Source organism: Corvus cornix, chromosome 24, assembly GCF_000738735.6.
Source record: "Corvus cornix cornix isolate S_Up_H32 chromosome 24, ASM73873v5, whole genome shotgun sequence".
Classification (NCBI taxonomy): Eukaryota; Metazoa; Chordata; class Aves; order Passeriformes; family Corvidae; genus Corvus; species Corvus cornix.
In genome coordinates this window covers 74499-100425 of record NC_046353.1, presented here as the reverse complement: position 1 = coordinate 100425, position 25927 = coordinate 74499, and the positions used below count along the sequence as shown (strand labels likewise).

The 25927-nt window shown below is 52.2% G+C and overlaps 2 protein-coding genes across 3 annotated transcripts in view; one reads left to right on the top strand and one right to left on the bottom strand.

Moving 5' to 3' along the window:
- BCL9L (BCL9 like) overlaps positions 1–14727 on the top strand; it is a 46025-nt gene extending 31298 nt beyond the window's left edge. The window contains exons 2-8 of one of the 2 annotated variants that reach the window (XM_039564739.1): positions 890–1253; positions 2944–3066; positions 4263–4473; positions 5249–5333; positions 5757–8154; positions 8582–8842; positions 10077–11236. In XM_039564739.1, the coding sequence (XP_039420673.1) occupies positions 953–1253; positions 2944–3066; positions 4263–4473; positions 5249–5333; positions 5757–8154; positions 8582–8842; positions 10077–11236 (4539 nt within the window). In that variant the 5' untranslated portion in view covers positions 890–952. Of the gene's footprint in view, positions 1–889; positions 1254–2943; positions 3067–4262; positions 4474–5248; positions 5334–5756; positions 8155–8581; positions 8843–10076 lie in introns of those variants that run through there. The other variant, XM_010403765.3, reaches the window with a different exon arrangement.
- Positions 14728–15877: 1150 nt separating this feature from the next.
- On the bottom strand, positions 15878–25894 carry CXCR5 (C-X-C motif chemokine receptor 5). The gene is made up of 2 exons (XM_010403764.4): positions 24119–25894; positions 15878–19054 (listed from the first exon to the last, which is right to left on the bottom strand). Exons 1-2 carry the CDS (start codon positions 24155–24157, stop codon positions 17978–17980), a joined length of 1116 nt encoding a protein of 371 aa, XP_010402066.1. The 5' UTR covers positions 24158–25894; the 3' UTR covers positions 15878–17977.
- Positions 25895–25927: the final 33 nt, after the last annotated feature.

Genomic DNA, 25927 nt, shown 5'->3' with positions numbered 1-25927 from the left:
CCTCAGCCCAGAAACCTCTGTGTTGTGCCCTAGCCTCCTCTTCTCTGCGAGGCTCTGCCTCAGCCTGCGGGGCTATTCAGAAAGCTGAGCTGGGTTTGAAGCAGGAGAGCATCACCCTGCTATCCCAGCAGGCCTGTGGCACATTGCATCATCCTGCTGGGCTGGAGCTCCCCCTAAAGTGGACACCCCCTCACCCAGAGCCTTTAAAGCAGGAGCTGGAACTGCCCCTCAGGCCCCTGGCAGAGACAGAGCTTGTCTGATGAGTGCCTGCACTTCCCGGCTCTGCCCTTGCCTTGCAACCAACCCACTGCCTCCTTCTCAGTTGCCTCAACCTTTGTCCCCTGCTCTGTCCCAGTTTCCTCTTTATAGACTTGTGTCAAGACTGTCTGCTCAGTTGTTCTCTGTGTTTTGCAGGGCAGAGGAAACTTACTTAGCAGCAACAGGGGTCCCTGAAAACAGTAGGGCACCAGATTTCTCTCTGGGGTCACAAAGTTGTCTAAGCTCTGGGAACACCTGCAAAATAGCTCTGAGGATCCTTCTGCTCACCAAAGGGCCAGGCTGGCATGGAGCACCCATTTCTCATCATAGCCTTGGAAATGAGGGCTCTCGTGTCTGTGGCTGTTCTTTGAAGTACTGGCAAGTCTGCCATGCCTGGGTGAGAGTTTACAGCTTGTCAGCATGTGAGTGAGTAACTGCAGAGCAGGATTTTTTGGTCAAAGGGCCCAAGGCTAATTCCCAGCATGAGCAGCTCTGGGTTGTGCCTTGCCATGGGCTTTATCTGGCCCTGCGACCAAGTAGCCACCCCAGTGCACTGGCCCTGGGCTGTGCCCCCAGCAGTGATGCCCATGTGAGGGGCACTGTGCTGACTTGCTGCCCTTTTCTTTTGCAGGTGTCTGATCGAAGGGCCTGGGAGCTCCCTCCACTGGCACTGTGGGAAGCTTTAGCCAAGCCAATGCACCCTGACAACAAACTGCCCAGCCATGGCAAGGCAGGCAGCAGCAGTGCCCTAGCCCAGCACCACAATGTGAGCCAAGCACCCACCTGTAACTTGGGGTCAAAGGGTGTGGGGGCAGGCAGCCATGGCAGCAAGGCCACTCAGATCTCCCCTGGCAACTCTGGACTGAAAACCAGCCAGAACACTGTCCCAAACTTCAGCTCCTTGAAGGGCAAGGTGAAGCGGGAACGAAGCATCTCGGTGGACTCTGGAGAGCAGCGAGAAGCCAGCACCCCATCACAGGACACAGAATCAAAAGGTAATGCTCTCCTAGACCTTGCCTCAGCATGTCCTCCTCTCAGTTGCTACAAACATCCTGGCTGGACTTGGGATGAGAGCATCTTCGGTTTCTGTGCTGTGTCTTCTGTCCAGGCTTGTCCTGGCTGCCCATGTGACTTTGCATCACTGCTTGTCACATCTGCAATTTTTGGACCAGAGTGGCTGAATTCTCATTTGCTTTGCATTTCATTCCCTAAACCATTTGTTACACCTGGAATCTGGCACTGGTTTTCACAGGCTACTGAGGCCATCTAAGCAACAGCATGGTTCACTGAAACTACGCCAAATGCCCCTGCATGTGCAATGTGCCAGCTCTCAACTTGAGACTGAGTTGTTTTCTATCTGCTTGCTGTTGGTAGAGAGCTGCTTTGTGGTGTTCTTGCAGCTGCCTGATGACTCAGTCACGGTTAGCAAGGAGGTGCTGCGAGGGTCACTGTCTGAACAGTTCTGTGGTTTCGTCAGCAATGGATAACTCTTGTGTTACAGCATGTGGCTTCTGGAAAAGGGCTGAGTCAGTGCTTCTAATCCTCCTTAGCGACCTTCCCTGTAACCTCTTGCATTCCATCAAGCTCTGTGCTCAATGGCTGTGTGGGACACTTGAACATCTCACGGATGGTTGTAGGAGGAGAAATTCCAGTGGTGCCCTTGGTTCCAACCAAGACTCACATCCGGTCTGCAGACGCAGAGCTGCTGTTCTGGCTTGTGCCCCTAAGGATTTGTTTTAACAGTCAAAGCCATGTTGCCTGATTGTCTTAGACCAGAGCTGTGCCGTGGAAGAACAGGTAGAATGTACGTGAATGGACTTCCTGCCCCCAGGAAGGCTTTCTCCCCGTAGCGTTGCAGGGGTAACTGTACACCACTGATCATAAGCATTTGCAGGTTTATCCCAGAACTGTCTTGTAACCACACTGCCACAGGAAAATTATTAAAATGGCTTGATGCTTGAAATGCACAAATCTCCTATGTTCCTCATATACTGATAGATCATGTGAATATGGTTATGATGTAAAAAAGATGATGTAAAAAAGTAAGGCCGGACAATGTTTCATTAATTAAAGCACAGGACTGGAAGTTATTCATCCTGTGTCTGATTGCTCTCCCCGAGTCCCTAAGTGCCTTTAGGCAAGCCACTTCCTCTCTGAGCTGCATCAGTCCCATCTGAGAGGGGGGACACGTGGAGGGACCATACGAGTTTATAGAGAGCATGAAGGCCCCTGCCTGATTGATGTTGACAAAGGGCAGAGTCTGTCTCTTGTTCCTAACAAAGTATGTGAATGCACCCTCCCATTCTATATTCAAATTTTAATTGCTGAATTACAGACCCTTTAAATTTACAGTTAATGACCAAAGCTCTCTAGTTTGGAACTGCAGGTAGACACGTCCTGTGTTCATAGACTCCTTTCAGGCAGTAAGAAATACATGTCATTCTGCAACTCTGGCTCTCACAGGGGCGCCTCACTAGATCTGGCTGCTAAAACAAGGAGCTCAGACTGAGCAGATGTTTCAGGTTCTTAACCAGTGCTGGGCAGATGTTAGCATAAGGCTTAATTGCCCAGTGCATCCTGGTTGGGTTGGTACTGCCAGCATGCAGCACCCAGCTGGGCAGGACCCCAGCCTTTCAGCCCCTTACAGATCTACTCAGCACCTCTGATGGCTCTGTCCCTTTGCAGGTGAGGTGGCTCCCCGCAGTAAGCGACGGTGTGTGCTGGAAAGGAAGCAGCCATACAGCGGCGATGAATGGTGCTCTGGGCCAGACAGCGAGGAAGACGACAAACCCATCAGCAGTGCACACAGTGAGTAACTAACTGCCTCCTTACCAGCTCTGAAGCTTGAGTAAAGCCAGCTCCTTCCTGTGGCTCAGGAGGGCTGATGACACTGGCACCTCTAGCTTTGCCTGTGCGTGCTCACTTAGCTGAGTGTGTGTGGGGCCACTGCAGTTGGTGGTCATTGTGCTGTGAGAATATTTGCCATGCAGTGAGGTCTGGGACCTGGTTTGTGGAGATGCTACTGAGATGCTGTAGGAAAAGGTGTTGAGGTTGAATGTCCCTGCTGTATGTTGCTGTGGCCACACTACCCTGGTCATAGTGGCAGCCAGAGTATGACGTGCATTACTCTCGTTGCAGCAGCTAAGTCTGTGCCAGGCCGCTCACGCTTCTCTCTGCAGTTGTCTTGTAAAGACAGCTGAGTCTAAAGAGGCTCTTGGTCTTGACATGGTTCAGGCAAAGCTGAGCTGGCCCGAGGTATGCACTTTTTGGGGCAATGAACTGTGGGCCTCTTCTGTTTTCCAAAAGCACCAGCATTCTTTGACACTTTATATCTACGATTCACTTTGCTTTCAAACTGTAACAGGGAAAATATCTTGAGAGATGGAGCAAGGTCCTGCGAGGCCCAAGGAGATGCCCATGTTGTCTGATGGAGAACATGAACGTGTAGAAAAGCAAGAAGAGGGGTGTGTGCCTGACAGTGCATTGTCGCCATCGTCTCCAGAACATCCACTTGCCCTTCTCAGCACAGTCCACAGTCTGTGCAGCCTGTGTAGGAAGGGGTAGTGCCGCTTCCCTGTCACAGCCTGCTCCCAGATCGGCCTGGCGGCAGTGGGTCACGGTGGGGCTGCCCAGGGGCAGGGGCTGGCAACGAGGCAGCGGCCGTGTCCCCGCACCGGCTTCCCAGTGATGTCTCCTCTGTAAATGCTGCCGTGGCAGGGTCGGGCTGTAGGAGCTGCTGCAGTGGGGAGAGGCAGCTGGAGGGGAGCAGGGAGCCAGCTGAGTTAAGGGGCGAAGGTAGAAGAACGCAGGGCATGCCTCTGGTAATTGCAGTGCTTATTATTATTAATTATGGATCTTACTCCATAGCGGCGGCGATTGACAGCCCCCTCCGCAGCGGCGGGGCCGGGCGGGCCAGTGCTGCCACCTGCTGGCGGCTCGTCCCTGCCGCCCGCGGGCTCCGGCAGCAGCGCCCGCCCCGCAGCTCCTCTCCTCTGCTCCCGCAGGCTGTAATGTAGCAGATCCTGCGATGTCCACGGCCCCACAGCTTGGCCCAGGGTCCAACCCGCTGCCGAACCTGAGTGAGAGCAGTGCTTCCGGCGTGCCCCATGGTGCTGCCCCTGGCTTGCGGTCAGAGGCTGCAGGAGGCGGAGGTGGCGGAACAGGGAAGCAGCCTTCACAGTTTGTTTACGTCTTTACAACGCACCTTGCTAACACGTAAGCGGTAAACCCCATACCTCCCCCACTAGTACTGGCTGGCCTTGTCACACCTGGCTGGCCTTGTCACACCTGCCTGCTGCATGCAGCAGTTGAGCACAAGAGAGCTGGAGAAACCTGTGTCTCTCTGGCGTTCACAAGGTATGCTGGCAGCCACGGCAGGTGGGCAAACTTGGACTTAAATGCCCGCTTCCTCCCAGTGAGGCCTGGCTCTGCACTCTGTGTCACCCACTGTAGAGCCCATCTAGTTGGCATCCAACAAAATGATTCACCCAAAGCAATGTGGGTTGCTGGTCTGATTCAAAAGTATCTAAGGGATAGCTGTCACAGGGAGCATAATGTAACACATGGTATTATTCTCTACACGATTCCTCTCTTCTGTCCTGCGTTGTCTCAGCCGTAGAGTCTTAGCAGTTAGTTTAGTCTGTTTAGCCTAGTCTGTTTAGTTTTAGAGCTGTGCTGTACCGCAGGTTCAGCGTGGGAGATCCCAGAGCATCTTGGTGACAACCACCTCAGGGCAGCAGGCACAAAGCACAGCCTGTCACAGGACATGGGAAGAGGGAAATTGAATGGCAAGTGATCATCAGATAGAGATACCCTCACTGGGTGCTGTGCAGGACAGATGGGAGGACTCTGAGAACATGCCCCCTTCCTGGTTACCTCCAGAGATTTCCTTCTTCCTGCAGGACTGAAGAACAGAGGTGGCAAGTGGGGCCTTGGATGGGTAGGATGGGGCACAGTGCCTCTTCTCAAGTGACTTGTGCTCTCTCCCCAGAGCTGCGGAAGCTGTCCTGCAGGGCCGAGCTGACTCCATTCTGGCCTACCATCAACAGAATGTCCCGCGGGCAAAGCTAGACCAGGTATACCACCTGTGCACCAACTGCTCCTGTTGACACATGCTGCCGACTATTACCCTTCCCTTCTGATGTAGCCATTCTCCTCCAGCCCCTGGCTCAGCTGTGACAGAAGGGGTTGCCAGAATGCCCTTTCAGTGGGGTGGGAAGCTGCTTTGCTGCAAAATCTCTTTGGCAGAAGTCCTTGCTGTTGTAAGCTGTGAAAAGTTTGGGATGGGGCATGGCATGTTCCCCTGCAGCCATGTGTGCAGAGTACCTGCTTGTGCATTCCTAGATCATGTAGTAGGGCCTACATCTTTCCTGTGAGGAGTGAAGGTGAACTGCCGTGAAGGCTTCATTTTAAGACAGAGAGGTCTCCTGCAGGGTGCAGGGAAGAATACCTTCCTAGAATCTTTCCCTGCTCAAGTTTCTTTCCCTTTTCTCTGTCAGGCACCACCTGCTCCTAAAGTGCTGGGTGTTGCTGAGCCACTTCCAATTAACCCTCCTACTGCCAACACTCCACAGTCCCAGCCACTGGCCCCTCAAGCAAGTCAACAACAGCCGCAGCCTCCCCCACCACAGCCTCCAGCCCCGCCACCTCAGGCCATCAGTCAAACACCTTTACCTGTGCCCAGCAGCCTGCCCCAGGAAGGGACAGGTGAAGATGGCCGGAGAGAACTGACTCCCAACTCTTTGGGGAACAATAGCAGCAATAACCAGCCTGGAAGTAACCATCCAAATACACCCACTGCGTCTGCCAGCGCCATGCAGCCTGGGCAAGGGGACTCCTCCACCACGCCCAGCTCCAGCCTCCTGGGAGAGGGCCCAGGCCCAGGGATGCCAGGGAATGGGCAGGCAGGCCTGGGCCCCAGGAACACCATGAACTCGGAAGGGCTCTCAAAGGAGCAGCTGGAGCACCGAGAGCGCTCTCTGCAGACCCTGAGAGACATTGAGCGTCTGCTGCTGCGCAGTGGGGAGGCCGAGCCCTTCCTGAAGTCCAGCCAAAATGCGGGTGAGGGGGGGACTACCCCTCAGCCACAGGCTGCCCCTGCCCAGCCCCCCGCACCCCCTGCCAGCATGAAGAAGTATGAAGAGCCTCTGCAGTCCATGATCTCCCAGACCCAGAGCCTTGGTGGGCCTGGCCTGGAACATGAGGTGCCCCACCACCCCAGCACTGACATGGGACAGCAGATGAACATGATGATGCAGCGGCTGAACCAGGACAGCTTGACACCAGAGCAAGTGGCCTGGAGGAAGTTGCAGGAAGAGTACTACGAGGAAAAGCGACGGAAAGAGGAGCAGATCAGCATCCACGGCCGGCCCATGCAGGAGATCATGATCCCGCAGTCAATGGGGAGCATGATGATGCGTGGGCCTCCACCACCCTACCACAGCAAGCCTGGAGAGCAGTGGCCACCGGGGATGGGCAGCCAGCTGCGGGGACCCATAGATGTGCAGGACCCTATGCAGCTGCGGGGAGGGCCACCCTTCCCTGGGCCACGGTTCCCTGGGAATCAAATGCAGCGAGTCTCTGGCTTTGGAGGGATGCAGAATATGCCCTTGGATGCTCTTGGGCCCATGAATGCCATGCAGAGGCCAGTCAGGCCTGGCATGGGATGGAGCGACGATATGTCTCCTATGGGAGGCCCTGGGAACTTTCCACAAGGCACCTTGCCCTACCCACCAGGGCAAGGGGACCCAGAAAGGTTTATGAATCCCCGTGCCAGAGAGGAAATCCTGCGGCATCAGCTCATGGAGAAACGCCCAGTGGCAATGCAGAGGCCCATGGGGATATCCAGCAACTCCATGAGCCAGGGCATGGAAATGGAGAGGATGATGCAGGCTCACAGGCAGATGGATCCATCCATGTTTGCTGGGCAGATAACGGGTGAGAGCCTGAGCAGTGCCCCAATTGGAATGGATTTTGCAGGCACTCGGGGGATGCTGAGCCCCCCTATGAGTCAGTCAGGCCTTCGGGACATGGACACACCCATGGGCCCTGGCAACCTCAATATGAACATGAATGTCAATATGAACATGAACATGAACCTCAATGTCCAGATGACCCCACAGCAGCAGATGATGATGTCGCAGAAGATGAGGGGCCCCGAAATGATGGCCCACCAGGGCATGAACCCTGAGGAGCTGGCCAGGGTTAGGGCTCAGAATGGCAATGGCAGTGCAATGCTAACGGGACCCCAGAAAATGATGATTCCCTCCCAGTTCCCCAACCAAGGACAGCAAGGCTTCTCGACTGGGCAAGGGTCTTACCCCAACCTGCCCCAGGAGATGGGCAGTGGCTCAGACATGTTCAGCCCTGAGCAGGGCACCATGGCCGTTGGGAGCATCAGCGGCACCACCAGACTCAGCCACATTCCTCTGCCTCCAGCTTCCAACCCCACGCCCACAGCAGGGGGAAACCTGGCCAACATGCACCCAGCACCTTCCCGGGGGCTGGGCCGCCGGCCCTCTGACCTCACCATCAACATCAACCAGATGAATTCACCCAGTATGGGTCACCTCAAGTCTCCCACCCTTAGCCAGGTGCATTCGCCACTGGTCACCTCCCCATCTGCCAACCTCAAGTCCCCACAGACACCCTCACAGATGGTCAGCATGCCACCTTCAAACCAGTCTGGACCTCTCAAGTCCCCCCAAGTGATGAGTTCCTCTCTCAACGTCCGATCTCCAACTGGCTCACCAAGCCGCCTGAAGTCCCCTTCTATGGCTGTTTCTTCCCCTGGTTGGGTGCCATCTCCCAAAGCCACCATGCCCAGCCCAGGAGTCAACCAGAGCAAGCAGACTCTCAATATGAACTCCTCTGCTTCCATCGGAGCACTGGATCAGGGTATGCTGGGTGTCTTGTATGTGAGTGCATGTCTGTGCTTAGTTTTGGTGAGTGTGTGGACAGGGTTTCTCTCCAGCTCACGAGCTCTCTCTGGAGTGGGAAGACACGTGTTCCTGTGCCTGGCCCTGCATCTCACAGAGCAAGTATTTTTTCCCAGGAGTCCAAACAGGGCCTTCTGAGGTAGACCTGTGACACAGGCAGCAAACGCTGTGTCTGTGCTGGGCAGTCAGGGGCAGGTTTAAGTGGAACTCTCTCACTGCTCTGGAGCAGAGTCTGTGCATGAGCCTTCTCAAGAGTCCAGAGAGTGCTCTGTGCTTTGCAGCCTCCTCTGGTCACTGCTGTCAGAAGGAGAGGACAGGGTTGCTCTCTGGTGGGAGCAAGTCACAGTGTGTGGACAATACTGAGTTGATGTCTCTCTTGCTTGCAGGTTCTCTCCCTTCTGGGCCTCGGAGCAGCTCTTCCGCACCAGCCAGTAACACGTCTAGCACCATGAATCCGAACATGCCTTTTACTTCCTCTCCAGATCCATCCCCTTCCCAGAACCCCCTCTCACTGATGATGTCCCAGATGTCCAAGTATGCCATGCCCAGCTCCACACCACTTTACCACAATGCCATCAAAACCATCGCCACCTCTGATGATGAGCTGCTGCCAGACAGGCCTATGCTTCCACCTGGAAGTATGTCAGGTATCTACTTCTGGAGGTGGGCTTGCGAGGGGTCAGACTGTCTTGTGGCTGCCAGTGCACGTGAGGCAGCAGGTGGAGATTAGAAACTCTGATCTCCCCATGACTGCCTTGTCACATAGCTTAAATTTCCCCTTGTTTGTAACAGTCTGTGCACTTCCCTGCCCTCTGCCCAGGCTGCCCATCAGCTTTTGGCTTGGGTGGAAGGACATTGTCTGGCTTGAGGAGCCCTTCTTCCACAAGACCTTAAAGTTTTTTACCTTTACCCATGTTAGATGTATTGGGCCCGAGTTTTTATGGCTCCTGGAGTTTTCTCAGGTCCAGGACTTGGAGGCAGAGGTCTGCTGCTTAAGAGCCCTCGTGTTCCTATGCAGTGGGACAGGGTTGCTCTGAATGGGGCTTGGGAGTCTGGTGTTTTGAGTGGAGCCCAAGTGCCTGCACAGGCAAGGCTGTGTTGTGGCACAGTTGTGATTTCAGTAGGCCAGATATGCTCCACTAGGTAGTGGCACCGGTGAGGACATCTAGGCAAATGAGTGTTTTTTGTCACGTGGTGACGAAACCCCAGCAGCCCAAAGGGGAATTCCAATGTGCTCTACCACTTGATTTAGGGGTTTAAAGCGGTCTGATAAATATTTTGGGCAGTTTTGAGAATGAAAAATCAACTTTTTGACTCTTTCACTGCTGAGCAGTCACTTAGGTCGACTTCAGGCATGCAAATCCACAGGCACCGATGGCTGCTCTGCCTTTCTGATAGGCACAGGCCTTCCCGCCCAGACAGCACCTGTGTCGGGCTGCTGACTCTTCTGCTTTTTTCCTCCTCACCACCCGAGGTTGTGTGGTCACTGGAGCTTGCTGGGTGGTAAACCCTGTGGCAGGCAGTGGGGAAGGGTCACTCCTTGCTGCCTTTCAGGCAGCTGAGAGCCCTGCTGGGGCAGGTATAGGGCACACACCGAGTCAGCCAGGACTCTAAAATCACGGGACTGTAAGAAATTACTAATCTAGCATGGGACTGGATGAAGCTGGAAGAGCCCTCTGATGCTTGGGGAGCTGGAGTCTGGGGCACTTTTTTCTGATGTTGGTGATTTGCAAGCCCGTCTTGGAGCTGCTTACTGAGCATCATGCTCTGTGCTCAGGGCATTCTGAGCAGGACTGTTTGGCAGGCTTTCAGGATGTGGATTTTGCAACACTGAAAGTTCTGTGGGAAGGCTTAACTCTTCTCTCTTTTTCCTGTCCTTAGGCGTGACAGGGAATCAGCCAAATCAACTGCACTTGAACTCTGTGGGGCCTGGATCCTCTCAGAGCCCCATGGGAATGAATCTGCCTGGTCAGCAGCCCCTTTCCCACGAACCGCCCCCCACCTCCATGATGTCCTCCCCAAACCCTCTGGGGTCCAACATTCCTATGCATCCAAGTGGGCCAGGGGCGGGTGTGCCCCCCCAGAACCCCATGATGCTGCCCCCAGGTCCCCAGGACTCGTTGAACCAGCAGTGTGGCCCTGTGCACAACAGTTCACAGATGATTCCTTCTAACCAGCTCGTGTTCCCGCGCATGCAGCAGCCCCACAATGCCATGCCATCTCCTGCCGGAGGCATGCCCATGGCCCCCAGTGCAGGAGGTGGCCCTGGGATGCAGCAGCATTACCCGCCAGGGATGCCCTTGCCGCCTGAGGACCTTCCCTCCCAGCAGCCTGGCCAGATGCCCCCACAGCAGCACATGATGGGCAAGAACATCCCTCCTCGGATTGGTGACCCCTACCCGCCCGTGCTTCCTGGGGTGGCGTCGGTGCTGAACGACCCCGAGCTCAGCGAGGTCATCCGCCCCACGCCCACGGGGATCCCGGAGTTTGACCTGTCCAGGATCATCCCGTCAGAGAAGCCAAGCAGCACCTTGCAGTATTTCCCCAAGAGCGACAGCCAGGCACCCAAATCTCAGCCTTCCAACCTCCACCTCATGAACCTACAGAACATGATGGCTGAGCAGCCCCCCGTGCGTCCAGGTATGAATGCTCCCAGCCTCCCCGGGCAGCAGGGCGTGCAGAGGGGACTGAGCATGCCCATGTGCCATCCTGGACAAGTGCCCATGCTGGGCAGGACAGGCATACCACCCCAGCAAGGCATGATGGGCAACAGCATGCACCAGGGCATGATGTCTCCGCAGCAGAGCCTGATGGCCCAGCAGAATTTCATGCTGATGCAGGCCAAGCAGAGAAGCATGTCTGTGTCGGGGGAGATGTATGCCCAGACAGGACATATGATGTCACCTCAGGGCTCTCTCATGGGGCCCCCGCCTCAGCAGAACCTCATGGTCACGCACCAGATGAGGCAGAGGAGTGTCTCCCTGGACAGCCAGATGAGTTACATCCCCGGACCTGGGAACATGGCGAACTTGCCTTTCTAACCCTGACTGGTGCTCAGGGCTGGGGAGGGGACGGGGCTGCCCCTACAAACATTTTTAAACCTTTCTGTGGGGGAGGGTTGGGGGCCAGTGCCGGTGGAGGACACCACGTGGGATGCTTTACATATCGGATTCGCCTCTACACAGCAAACCAGATGTGCAGTAAACTTGATGTGAATTGGGTTTCTTTTTCCTTTCTTTTTTGGGGAAGGGGAGGGTGGAGAGGCTGGGAGTGGGGCTGTTACTTAGAACCCTGTGTGGTGACCAGGGACATCCAGACCTTGTGACAGTTTGTAAAGTTTTCACTTATGGTTTTCCTCCGTCAAGTGTTTTTCTTGCCCTTTTTCCCCCCCCTCTATTTTTTTTTTTTTTCCTTCCTTTTTAAGCAACCAAAATGTGCAAGAGGGTTTTTGGAACTAGCTGTAAATAGGTCGCTGGGAAAGGCAAAACTTGTGCTGGTTTTTAATTGTTCTGTATTTCTGTGTTTTAATAGAAGCCTCAAAACATGATTTAAAAAACAGAAAGAAAAAAAAAAAACATGCTAAAGGCAACAGTGTACAAGGATTGAAGACTCTCCTTGGGGGAGGCAGGAGGATCCCCAGGGTGCACAGGGTGTTGAGAGATCCCATTGTAGAGTGACTCTGTGTCAGACCTATGTTGTTCGCGCATCTGAATGGTTTTGCATGTGTGGGAGAGGGGGTGGTGCAGTGTCATGCAGATCTCAGGTCCCGTGGATACATGGCTCCTATGCCGAGTGCACAAACATAACCACTGACCAAGGGCCATTAGGGGGGCCAGAGCTGTAGCCCCAGTGAAATGCTGCTGGAGCGGCGCTCATTTGGCAGGGCAGAGGCCACAGCTTTACAGGACACAGCTGTTGCTGCTCTCTGGGGAAGCTGCTGTGTCTGGGCTGGGAAGGATGCTGGCCCTTCAGCTGCAGAAGCATCAAGAATCTGGGCTTCGCAGATGATAACATGCTGGACCTGAAGATCTCGACCAGCCCTGTCACCTCTATTCCCTTCTGTTCCCTTCGTGCTTGTCCCCTGTAGGCAAGGTGTTGGGGTGTGTAGGGACAGATGGGCTTTGAGGTGAGTGAGGTGATGCATTCCAGTGCTTCCAGGAGAGGCTAGCTGGGAGCCCTGATCTTCTGCAGCCTTCCTACACCAGTCTATTACCCATCCATTACCCTTTGCCACTGCGTCGCACTCGCCCGCCATTGAATGCTCTCCCAGGTCTTCCTTGTGCTTGTCAATCCTTCATCTCCAGAGTTTTGCAGGCAGTCTTCACTCCATCATAACCTGAGCTACTGGCAGCAGCCCTGCCCTATGGCACAGGAGAGGTCCAGCTGTTGAAGACGGCCTGTCCCTGAGCGCAGTACTCCATCTCAGCATTCAGTGTCGGCAGCATGGCCATCCTGTGCTTCACACAGAAGAGGCTGAAGTTGAGTTGCAATCTCTCATTCCTAGGCTGGCAGAAGCATGCCATTTGGACAACTCTGGCCTTTCTGGATGTGCTCCACCCTCTCCATCCTGTACTCCATAAGGTCTTCCTGCATGCAGCCCTGATGGTCTTTCCCATGTTTTTTCACAGAGGGGAATGTGGCATGATGCACATGCATTTCTGCACACATCACAGTATCTCTGGACCTCTGTGGGGACTGCATTCCAGCATCCAGTGGTGAACCTGGGGCACACAGTTGCTGGAGGAACACAACTTGGAGGATTATCTCTGCAGAGCCAGGCTTAACACACTACCTCTCTTATAACCAAGCTCACCTTTCCCAACTTCCTATTGCAGGGAGGAGAGGGCTTTGGAAAGGGAGATGGCCAAGTAGTGAGTGAACAGCAACACTTTTTAATCATGTTGCAAGCTGTTTGGAAAGGCTGGTGGGTGCTGAAATGTCAGCCTAACAGCTGTCTTGATCCAGTCTGTGAGAAGATGGAGCCATAAAGTCCAGTTAGGAATACATTGAAGCTTTGGGGGCATTTTGTAGTGAACAGTGCTGGGTGAGAAGCATGGGTTTGGATCTGAGGAAGGATCTTGCTCCAGTCTCCTGCTTTGTGGGGGTTTGTTGTATACAATGTGAGCAAGTAACATTTTTTGAAGTGGTAAAACAGGAACGAGAAGTGCTCCTTCCTGCCTTGGCAGTTGGAGCAGAAGAATAATCTTCAGCCCAGGCGTTGGACCTGACATGTTAGCTGGTTGGATTCTTGATCCTTTCAGTGTGTTTCATGTGGGAGGATGTGGCTCAAACAGATGTAGCTCTTTCTAAGCTTGACTTGCCTGAAAGGCTGTAGCTTCTCTTGGCTGCACTTCAGGGTGTTGGCTGCTGGTAGTTTCTCGTAAACATCCAAATACCAATTACAGTCCAAAACCTTGCTCATCATCCACCAGCAAGTCTCTGCTAATTTGAAGCCATAACATTTTCTACATGGAAGTTTTTTTTGTTTGTCCATAGATAGCTGTTGGTTTAGCCTGGCTGAGATCTCCATGTGTTTGTACTTCCCCTGTTGTCCCTTTTGCCCAGCCTGACACAGAATTTGCCTGGGGCTTGCAGTCCTCACTCTGTCAGCAGTGCATTGTCCCTGCATCAGCAGGAGCCTGCAGGCTGTGGCACATGCCATGCAGCGTTCAGGAGCCTGGTGCTGAGCGCTCACAGGGACGTGGCAGTGTGATGCTATTTCTGCCTGGTGACAGGAGGAAGACCTGTCCTTCAGTGACGAATAAGAAGCTAAGCCTTTTGACCCAGCAGCCCTGGATACAAAAGGGAAATCCTGATGCTAGGTCACAGCTGAGGATTCTGGAGCAGCAGTCGCTGCTCTTCTGCAAAATCCCACTGCCCTGGAGCCAGCCCTACCCCTACCACTGTGATGGCTGAACAATGGGGAGAAGAAATGCTGCCTGACACCCCTGTGCCCTGGGCGCTGCTCCCAACCATGTCTGTGAACAGCAGTGTGGCAGGAGTTCATTTGGAGGCTCAGTGACAGCCAGTCCTTGTTAGGCTCAGGCAAGGTTTGCCATCAGCTGGTTGCCCGCTGCTGTGACCGTGTGTCTAGTCTTGTGTCTTGTAGTTTATTGCTCGGCTCCTCACCTTGAGTTTTGTGTACTGACTCCACCTAATCACAGTAGAAGGTTTGCCCATCTTTTAGCCATGACTTTGCCACGTTTTTCCAGCTCCAAAAAAGCAAATGCTGGGAAACTGCGTCTTTCAGTATGTCAAATAATCACACACACCTGGAATTAGCTTTCACATTGAGGTAAAGGTGACTGACCTGTTCTCTGTCATCCCATGGAGAAACTTCCCCAGTCATTTTGTACCATTATATAAATATATATATAAAAATATAAATATATAAATACAATATGTGAAGACATCTTATTGGTTTTTATTTGAAACAATTTTTAGGCTTGTTTTTGGGTATCTGTGCTGCCTGTAATGTATTGACCTGTTTTATAGGTGCCTTTTTATTAAAAAGACAAATTTCGAGACCTGACCCTGTGCCTGTCTTTGATTTTCCACAGGACTGCAGCGGAGACAGAGAGTGCAAGACGTGCTGGGAGGGTTGTGTGGGCATTGGGGGAGCCCCTTCTCTACAGCACTCCCAGGCACGCGTTCATTCATGCGTTCCCTTACTCACACTCACCTGTGCATGCTCCACTGCCTGCCACGGCCCTGTGATTGCTCTGTGTGTGTAGCAGGATGCTCTGCTGAAACACCCCAGCTCTGTCTCTTGGGAGACTTGGTTGCCCTGCAGGAAATGCAGAGCAGTGTGCTGTTGTGAGGGTCGTTGTGTTCCCATCTTTGGGGTTGCCTTCATCAGAGACCAGGGCTTCCTCTGGTTTGTCTGCTGGAGCCTTGTTTGCAGAGCCCAGTCCAGGACTGGGGATGCAGAGGGTGTGCTGTGGGCGGTGGTGGCATTGCCCTCCCACACACCATCTCCCTACTCTCTGCAGGAGCCACCTTGGAGCTCCCCTTGGCTCAGTCGCCCTTCCCAGTGCCTGGGTGGGCAGAGTACATCTGCCTCACTTGGTAGGGGTGGGATAGTGGCTGAGCAGAGCTCCATAGGAGAGGCTGAAGGTCTGCCCGAGGGCTGCAGGGGGGCTTTGGCAGTGTGAGCATTTAGCGGGGAAGCCCACTCTGGGACTAGGTGTTGTGACAGCCATGACACGTCTCCTTGAGGAGACAGCACGGGTTTCGCTGAGTGGAAAGCAGAGCTTCCTCTGCGGTGAAGGAAAGTTCCTCTTGCTTTCTTCTTGTCGCCATTCAGCAGGCTGGCTGCAGGCAGCTGTGGTAGCAACAATGGCAGCTCTCTGGGGAAGGTCTGCCATCTCTGAGCCAAGCCATTCCCAGGCTCCAAATGTAGGTGCAAGGGCAGCTTTCCAGTCAGGTTAGCAGCTGCTGTAAAACTGGAGCAGGAGGTGCTGCAGTTAGTGGAAGAGGCTCTGTAAAGCAGAGAGGCAATGTAGGTCTGGAGTGACTCTGAACACAGCAGAGCCTTCTGTGGCACTGGTGAAAGGGAACCTGAGCAAGGTGCTCCTTTGAGCAGAGCTTGTCAGAAAGATGCCATCTGCCCACTTAGTGCTCTCTAATGCATCTGCCTTGAAGAAAGTGACGCTGTTGCAGACAAATGCTTACAAGCACTATACACGAGAAGATGGTGTTTTATTCAACTGTTTATTATAGCTTACCTCAAACCTTCCTAAAGGTTTGCACACACCAGTGCTAAAAGCTATAGTAACCATAGATGTTTAATCTGTTCACTCTCATTTGCGTGCAGATTTTTTTACTTTGTGATCACTGTAAGAATTTTACACTTTGACTGTTATTTTTTTCAGTAACATTTTCATGTAGAAATACAATTATCACCATAACCTGCTGGGGAGGTGTTTACAATGCATCTGCAATGGGTTTGCTCACTGGTACAACAATGGAGAACACGAGTGCAGGCTTGAGAGACTTGCCCTTCTCTGCTGCATGTATGTGCTTGAACAACCACAATCACCATTACTTGAAAATTTCGTCTTTGAAGATGCGTTGCTGCAGGAAACAGTGGACTGCCTTATACTAGGTGAGTTTTCTCCTGAAGTCACAATGTGAGATCAAGATATTGAGATCTCTGCCTGCGTCAGGCTGAGGTAATGTGACCCCTTCCATAATGGCTGGTCTTTTTAGCAGGGCCCTTGAGTACTGTGAAGTTCACTTGGGACCGAGCTCTCTGCTAGTGGGATGAACTTCAGAAGTGAGATTAGCACAAAATTCCTGCTGCTGCAAGAGAACTAACATTGTTTCGACATTGCTTAAAATGTGAGGTGAAGGGTAGAGCAGATTTTAAAGTGTGCTCGTGATGAGGGTCGTGCTCATGTGACATTGGTAGGTATGTTCAGGCCACAGCATTCCTTAGGAACAAATGTCGTGGAGCAGTGTTGTGGGCCCGCTGCCATGTGAAACTGTGACAAGACCTCCTAGGCAGCAGCTGGGGCTTCCCCACACACCAGTTTGCAGGGTAAGAATTAGTGATGGGGAAAGCTGCTGCTCTTATTTTGAACCAAATTATCATCAAGCTGCCCTTATCTGAGCAGTTTCTGCATACTTGCAGTTCAGGGCAAGATCACCACCCAGGTTTGTCCTCCGTACACCTGGATGCACTTAATCTCTGAAAGCCCTGTAGATGCAGGTGGAGGAAAACTATCAGAAAGCATAGTGCAAAGCAAAATGCCACATATCCTCTAGAGCCTTGCTAAAAACAAAGAGAAATTATGCAAATGAGCGCTTTCCCTTAGTCTGGGGCAGTGGGTCTCCTTGCTCTCAGAACCCACAAACAGCCATACAACTAGCTGCCAAAAAACCCCACGTTTTGTACCTTCAGCCTTACAAAGCTGTGTGGTTTCTCTCCCCTGCGTGCAGTCACAAGACAGAAGCCATCTCTTCAGACAGTGTTCTTCCTTAAAGGAAAACTTTTGCATAGCCAGGCATTCAGTTCAGCAGCCACTCACAGGAGATCATAACAGCAGTAAAACAGATCAAACGAGTGTGGAAGGATGCAACTGGTGTCAGGAAAGGAGTCGGTGACATTCAAATCTTGAAGTCTGTGGGAGGAACTCCTGGCATGAGCTGTGTTGGGAAGATGAATGTGTTATGGCTGGCTGGGGGGACGTCACGCAGCAGGAGGACAATGTTGCGGTCAGAGAGTGTCCAGCACTGTGTGTCCATGCTATCAGATTGAGCTCTGCAGACCCCCTCTGCAGTCCTACCTGCATCTCTCCAGTTGCTATGGCCACTGAGTCCCATGGCTTCCTTTGGGCATGTCTATACCAACCTGAACTAGTGAAATGGAGACCTGCTTACTGACATGACTCATTTACTTGGATGCCCTTTTTTCCTTGCCCCTGGCACCCCAGTCCCGTGCCTGGCTTTGTGCACAAGATGCCTGCAGTCAGTTTTTCGAGGAAGAGGTGGGAATGTCAGGTTCAACCCACTCGAGTTCATTCAGCCCCACAAGAGTGACCATCGACATCCAGCATTCACCAACAGCTGCCAGGTGGATCTCTACAAGTATGAGAACCAGGAAGAGCCTAGAAAGGTATCCGATGGGATTTGGGTGTTTGGTGGCTATTGGACCTGTTTCCTGAGGAGTGAAGAAAGTTGTGGGGATGCTTGTGAAACTTGTAACTGAGACCGCAGCAAGGGTGCCACTGGGAAGGAAAGCCCCAGGCCAGTTCTGCCCTGCAGGCAGCCTTTCCCAGCTAGAAGGTGGAGATGGAGGTGGTGTTGTCAGACTCTATCCCGCTAGCCTTCCTTGTCACCTCCAGGATCTCCTGCAGGGTCTCCTGGCTTATGCAGCCAAGCTCCTGCAGGATCCGGAAGAAGTCGTTACGGAACTTGACCCCAATAAAGGCGTAGAGGATGGGGTTGAGGCAGCAGTGTGTGAAGCCGATGGCCTCTGTCACCATGATAGCTGTGTCTAGCTGGTCTTCCAGGAGGCAGTTCTTGGTGAAGGCTTCTAGCTTGGTAAGTGTGTTCAGGAAGATGACAATGTGGTATGGGCTCCAGCAGAGGAGGAAGATGCCTGTGACCAGGATGGCCACACGGACGGCTTTTTGCCTCTGCAGGCGCTGGGACTGACACAGTGCCCGGATGATGGCCATGTAGCAGTAACACATGACCAGCAGAGGCACAAAGAAGCCCACGGTGTGGTAGAGGAAGCGGGTTGCCAGCCATGCATTGTTTCCATCAATCCCAACCTCTGGAAAGTAGCAAATGCTGCGGTTGCTGTCGTCTGTCCACACTTCCATGAAGATGAGATCAGGTAAAGTCAGAAGCAATGAGCAGAGCCAGACAGCCGTGCAGGTGAGGTGGATGGAGCGAGCTCTGCGTTTGCGGTAGGTGTGGATTGCATAGACGATGGCCAGGTAACGATCCACCGCAATACACCCCAACAGCATGCTACTGCAGTAGAAATTGATCTTGTGGACAGCACTGAGTATCTTGCAGAGGAACTTCCCGAATACCCACCCAGCCAAGCTCTCCACCACGCTGAATGGAAAGGTGAGCAACAGTGCCAGGTTGGCCAGTGTGAGGTGGAAAAGGAAGTTTTCTGTGGTGGTGCGAGACCGCTTGAACCTCTCTAAAATGACCAGGACCAGGGCATTGCCCACAGTCCCCAGCACAAACATCAGCAGATAGATGAGGGGCATGAAGACCTTTCTGAAGGGGTCTCCCTGGTTGCCAACCACAGATGAGGCTGGGTTGAAGCAGAAGTAGCCCTCCAAAGAAGGGGTGGTGTTCTCAGCTTCGTAGTAACCACTCAGCTCCACCTGGCTCTGGGGAACAGAGAGAGTCTTGTTAATGGAGGGGAGTTTCTGAACACAAGAACCCGGTCCCTCAGCTGCACCTGGCAGACCTAAACGGAGCACCCCCATGTCCTGCAGCCCACCTGCCTCAGGAGGAGATGCTGTCTGCAATGTGATGACCTTGGAGGCCCCTCCACTGCCAGGAGGTGCAGCAGCAGGTAGAGAGGGTTTTCTCCATCTGTGACAGCGAGGACTGCTCAGTCTGTAATCTTTAACTGGAGTATTTGGGGATGTTTTTGTGTCCAGTCAGATGATCAGTTTCATCTTCTGGTTCTTGCCAAGTTGCCTGCTGGTGCATTTTGCTTTCTCACATAGAATGGAACCCTCCTCTACCAGCTTTCCTGATTTTTTCCACCCATTTCTGACACGGACCACTCCTGTCCTGCCTGCTGCCTGCTGTCAGGTATAAAGATGGTAGGATTCACCGCACAGCACATCAGTACCTCAAATTTTGTGCAGTGAACCTGTCCCCTTCTTCTCCTCCTCAGAGGCCTGAGAGCTGCCTACGACAGAGCAAGGTGAGGTGGTGACAGCAGCAGTTGTCCTTTGAGATCGCTTTCCACACACTCAGAGGAAGGTGTGGGGCAGGTGTTCAACACAATGGGAGGAAAGCCTCTGAGGCACTATGGTGTCATAGCTACAGGAATAGGTGATGGAGAGAGAGATCTGTTCTGCTGATAAACCCTTCAGTCCTGAATTAATTGCAGTCAGAGCAGGAAAGGGAAGGGAAAACACCACTTGGACCCCAGGCTGATACCCAGTAAGGGAAGAGCAATAGAGCTGCTGCAGATGTGATTCGCCCTTGGCTTGCTGTATCTTCTTGACCAGCCTGTGTTTGGGCTGAGGCTGTGGGTAAATCTCGAGTGCTGGGAAGCTGGAATTCTGCTCAGGATGAGCTCCCTGGATGGTAGTCACGCTCCAGCTGGCCTTGCACAAACAGAGTGGTGGAGGAGGCTTGTGGCAAACTGAAAATTAGTAACAACTGGGAAGAGCTCAGCAGCAGCCACCCTGAGGTCCCCCACCCACACCCTCTCTGGAGACCTGTGCTGAGACTTCAGTGTTGACCACAGCGGAAGTCTCTGCTCATGCTTTCATACCTTTCACTGCCAGCTGCAGCCGTTTGCACCTGCTGCGCCTTCCCTCATCAGCCAAAGTTCCTATCTAAAAATACCAGCCCTGCTTTACACAGTTTTAGACCTGATTTGGGGGGTTTTTGCTCACCCAATGGGCTACTAAGCAAAATTACTGTTACCAGCCTGGAGTCTCGTGTTGTGCCTGGCTAGGGAAGGGTGATTTATGTTTCTTTTCTCTCGGGCAGCTTTCTCTGGGTAAGGCACTGGGTGCCTCTGCACGTGACGTGGCGGCAGCAGGACTCATCCAAACTGCTCTGCAGATGAAACCATCTGCATGGTTCCAAGAGGAGCCTGGGCATGCTGATGGGGCAGAAGCCTATGGAGCATTACCAAACATGTAGAGCAGACAGCTGGCACAGGCAGTCCCCAAGAAGTGGACAGTAGGAGGGCGAATGAGTCCTTGGGAAAAGTGGGAAATAACCCTGCCCAGCTCTTGCTAATGTAACTGTGGGGCTGCAAGCCTTTGGTGAAAAGCATTTTGTATTACCAAAGAACTTTTATTTTTCTGGTTTAGGGTATGATTTTGGAGACCAGAGATTGCTGCTAAAGACAAAAGCCTTAAGAAATCCCTCCCAATTATTTCTCTCCCCAGCTTGAAAGTACTTCCTGCCTATGCTGTACCTAGACCTTTCATCAGGAGTTACCAACACACATAGAAATCTGTGATGTGTTGACCAGGGCCAGATCCTTGAAGCTCTCTGAGAAAAACAAAACCAACCTAAAAAGCTTTGCAATTTGGTGCAGAGACCAAACCAGGCTGCTCAGGCTGTGCAGGTGACTGTGCTGAAAACCCCAAACAGATTGTATGTTGGAATGGGAAATTTCACTGGGAAGAGGTTGGACGATTCCAGCTTTGAAGGGAAAAATGAAATGATAGAAAATGGCTGGGTTTGCTGGCTGGAGTGTCAGTCCTCCCTAGGAGCCATGCCAGCGCCATCGTTGGCAGTGGATGGGCAGCTTGGGCAGTGCTCAGTGGCTTTGGCTGCTGACCAGTTTCCATCATCGCCTTGGATTTGGAGCCGGAAGTGCAGAGGCTGAGTGCCACTATCAGACACCATCTGATTGCTGATGGGGAGCGGGTAGGGAGGGCTCTGACTGGAAACCACTCGCTGTGGGTAGGCGAAGTGTGTGCAGAGCTGTGTTTGAGTCGTCCTCTCCTGCATCTCTGAGCAGAGCAGCACATGTGGGTAGGAACGGACAGAGATGAGTTGGAGACAAATAAAAGAGGATGAAAAATCAGAGTCTGGGCTGAGACAGGAAAGGCAGGGGCCAAAGCTGCAGGAGATGCACTTAATATGACAAGCAGAGGCTTCTGGGGGCTCTGCTGGAATTCTCATTTCTAGGACTGGAAGTGGGTGACTGCCTGATACGGGATGGGGTAAGTCAACAGTGTGCATGCAGAGGGACCTTTGTACAGGTCTCCTGCAAGACAATTGCAGCAGTTTTGGGGGTGGGAGAAAAAGTGGTGTCTCCTTCTGTAAGAGAGCAGGCAGTCAAGTGCATGCCCGGGAAGGCCATTCCTGTGTACTTTTTGTTCAGGGACCCCTTTACCCCTGTAACCTGCATCACAGAGTTATTCTGGTCTCCGTGTGCCAGCCGTTTCTCTCAGATCCCCACCCCTGTCAGCAACCAAAACATTTGGCTGCGGAAGTGAAGCAACCTGTGCATGGTTACGGTTTTTCCATGCGAACCATTCCCTTCTAGTTGATGCCAGGACTGGGAGCAGCACACTTCATTCCCAAAACCTTAAAACTGTAACTGCCCACATCAGTACAATTTACTGACACAGCTTCTGCTCGTGCCTTCTCCAGGGGCTGAACCAGGGAAATCCAGGACTAAGACCAAGGCCTGTGGAAATACCATGTTACTGTAGTGTAGGTGCCTTTACGGTCTTGAGTCATGTTGGTCCCATTGCAATGAAAACTGGCCTGAGGAACCTTGGGGAACCTGGTGTAGATCCCAGCGGTCTTTCTGCAACTGTGTTTTTGGTTGTTTAATCTGCAGCTGAGGAAGGTTAGCAGGCAAAGCTATGGAGAAATGGGGTTATCATTTTGGGGACAGTACTTTTCCGCAAGGTTACAGAGTCAAATGGTCTCATACGGAATCAAAATTTAGGTGAGGCCCTCACTGTATTCTGTGTGATACTAAGATAAATGCCCTTTTGGTGCAAACGTTCTCATCATTTTTCCTTCCATAATTGCTCAATTGATCAAACAATCCTCTCTACACAAGGCAGGGTTTGTGTTGCCACTGACAAGACACTTTGGAGGCCCTTTTTTTCAAATCTCTGTGGGTAGGTTGCTGCTACAAGCACCTAGCATAAGTAAAGCAACATATGGCACCACCAAAGCAAATACAGTGATGCTCATGTGATATCTGTGGCCTCCCTGTTCCAAGGAGGGAGCCAAATCTGGGAAGCTGCCAGGAGACAGAGGTGGGAAACAACATATGTCAAACTCCCAACAGCAGAAGTCTGAGAAAAGGTTTAAAACTCTTCCTGCCGTGGCACCTGACTGTGGGCATTTAGTCCTAAAATCAGCTGGGTTCCCCCCCCCCCCCCCCATTCCCATCACATGGGGTCTCCTTTATGATGTAAAATAATTCACAGCAGAGATTAAATCACTAAGATAAGGATTATGGAAAGTTTTGTATGCAAAGAAAAGGAGGTGAAAAAGGCTTGAGTTTGGTTATAACCTCTCAGCAAATTTTAGCGCTGCCACTGAACTTCAACAGAGGTCAAGGAAATAAGCGTCTTCTCCAAAAAAATTTTAAAGGAATGACTGCCATTTGCAAAGGATTTTTATACTGGATGAATCAGAAAAGAAATAAGGAGGGTAGGGCTTGCTCCCCCATCTCATTGCTCTTCCCTGGTGTGTAGGAAAAAAGGAGGAAAGAAAATTTGGTAACAATTGAATCCAACATTTCTCTTTTTGGAATAACTAATCCTGAGGTCTGCTGCAGAGAGCCACTGTAGTAAAAAATAAATTCTGAGATGCAATATTTGAAACTCAGGGTAATGATAATGCTGCTGTGTGCTTCCCGTTGGATAGCACAACGTACTCTAAAAGGTGCAGCTGCTCTTATGCACTTGTAAATGCTGGGAAGAGAACTGTGAGGTAGAATACCTAGTGTCATCACTCCCTGTTAGAAGAAATACTTGCAATTTTATCTTCCCCTCTTGTAAATATACTGCATATTCCCCTTTCAGCAGAGTCTATGACAGCCTGTATGTGGAGAAAGCAAGCAGGATGGTCATATCAAGGGTTTTCACACATGGAGAGAGAAGACTGGGTTTGCTTGGGTATTCCAGCTGTGTAAGGAGACCAGATCAGGTGTACAGGGCTTCGCATACTGTGTACAAAGTCATTTATACCCCCGAAGGCTGGTGCAAAAGGTGTCTGGCTCGGAGTAAGTGTTTTACGCCCACATTGTGCTAATGGCTGTGCAGACAGCAGGGCAGCAGGGAGCAGAGGCTGGGACAGGCTGGCAGCACAGGATGGGACTGCTGGAGCCCTGCTCTCCAGGTGAGTCACCTGGCCCTTTGCAGACACTCTGGTCTGTGTCCTCATGCAAGCTCAGTATTTGGGCTTAGTGCTTGCCAGCACATCTGTGCACAAGGGGCCGGTAGCTAGGCAGCTTTCCCTAACAGAATCCTCAGCACCCCTGGATCACAGTGGCTGCAGCCACACTACACTGGCTCTCTGCAAGCAACAGCATTGTGCTTGTGGTCAAGTCTGGACTTAAGGAATGCAAGGACAGATTACACTGGCATAAGAAATGGCTCAAGCTCTGCCTCTGCCAACAGGAGGGTGAGAAGACGGACGGCCAGAAACCTGGCCTTTCTGCCCACCCCAGCTCTACCTGCCATCCCTGTTGTCAAGCAAAGCCAGGCCCAACTCACCAAGTCATAGGTCTCTGATGAGTAGCTCACAGGCCCCATGGTTGGAGGGGCAGGATCCGTCTCTCCTCCAGAAGTTTCTACAAAAGTTCTTTTCTGGGGTGGAGTTAATCATTTAAGTGAGTAGGGAGGGACACAGAATGCAACAATAGAGTATTTGCAAGGCAAATGAGCTCCAGGCATAGCACGACCTGACTGATATAAAGATTAGCATCTAGCTTTATCATCTTTTTACTAGTGTTGTAAGTTGATTTTTAAAGTACAGTTTGAAGAATCCATATTCCTTTGGTCTGTAACACAGAAGATCCAGAACATCCTTAGGTCTTCCCTGGAAACCTTCAGGGCTCTTTCCCACAGCTGTCCTTGTTCCAGGTAATCCGAAAGGCTTTGAAAAGTTCTGTGCCAAGGACCACCTTTACCAGTAACCTCCTGGATCCAGGCTCTTCTTTGGAGCTGTGCAGGACTTTGAAGCATGGGTATGGTCTGTATGATCATCGCCCTCTGCCTTGGGGTTCTCCTGGCTGCTTTAACCCCAGTGACTTGTGGTTGTCTTCTGCTCCTTCTCCTGCTGCTTCGCCCCTTGTCTGGGCTTGGGGGAGTGTGAGGTGGCTTGCACAGGAAAGCAAAGCCTTGGCAGCCGCTCTGCAAGTCTAGAGCAAGGCTAGCAGGGGCTGGGCAGCTTGATTTCACAAGGGTAACAAAGGAGAATTAAGATGGGAAATCAAGATTTTCTCTGCTCGGGGAAATGGGCATTTTGTTCGGCATTTTGTCACAGCACCCGACTCACGGTGAGAATGCCCCAGTCTGGGTCAGCAGAGTAGGATGGCATTGCAGCTGGCATTCTGGCAGAAAGCTTTTCCTGTGCGAGGAGCTGAGGTGGTTTGACAAGCACAGTTCTTGTCCTCCTCTTGTCTAGGCACAGCTGCACCAAGGCCTCTCTACCAGCAAAGACTCTGGTGGGACTTTGGACTGGTGAAGAAGGAGGTGGTGTTATTCTCGTGGGCACTGCTGGATTACAACCACTCCTCCTGCTTCTTAGATCTCGCCTTGTTGGGCACCCACTGCCCCGAGGATGCCGCTGTCGTCCTCTGCCATAAGGACCTTTGTGTGCAGCTGCATGTGCTCATCAGCCTCTGGGCACTCTTTCTCCTAAAACTGAGAGGATGGAGAGCAGCAAAACCGGAGAGAGGCCATAGGGAGCTCACACTGTGCCTCACTCACATCCCCCACCTCACAGGGACAACGCAGACTGAGCAAGCCCTGTCCTGAAGCCTGTGCTGCAAGGGTTGAGGGTAACGCGAGGAGTGGGTACCACTGAGCCTGGGAGACCGAGAGGAAGGAAGGATGTTCTCAATCAGCCAGAACTGGAGGGTGGAGCCTGTGCCTTTTGCTGCTGAGGGTGGAAAAACAACCATCTAGAGACAGCTGTAGATGAGAGGAACCAGATCAAATTAGGCATGTCCTTGTCCTTTTGCGTGTATTTTGAAAAATATTTGAAGAAAAATTTGGCTGCGAAGCAGTTTTGGAACTACCAGGTGTTTTAAGTGCTAGTGTTTAAGATTACATTCCCATTGTGTCTCGGTTTGTCAAAATCCATGTCTAAATAACAGCTGTCTAAAAAGAAGTGCAAAATTCCCAGCCTGACACGATGGGTGGTTACGACTCCTACAGGCTGTGGCTCAGTCTTTTATTCTTACGTTTGTGTTGGCTCTGTTTTAATGATTACATAGCGATGCCCCGCTAAGTTTCCACACGTTTTTTTGTCAAACCGGGTTAAAAGGGAAGGGCCGGGCCTGAGGGGCCGGCCCGACG

Excerpts from the sequence above, each read along its gene's own strand:
- CXCR5 (XM_010403764.4), bottom strand. The coding sequence starts at position 24,157 with ATGGGGCCTGTGAGCTACTCATCAGAGACCTATGACTTG. Across the intron at positions 19,055-24,118 it reads CATCAGAGACCTATGACTTG|AGCCAGGTGGAGCTGAGTGG; the intron begins GTGAGTTGGGCC and ends TCTGTTCCCCAG.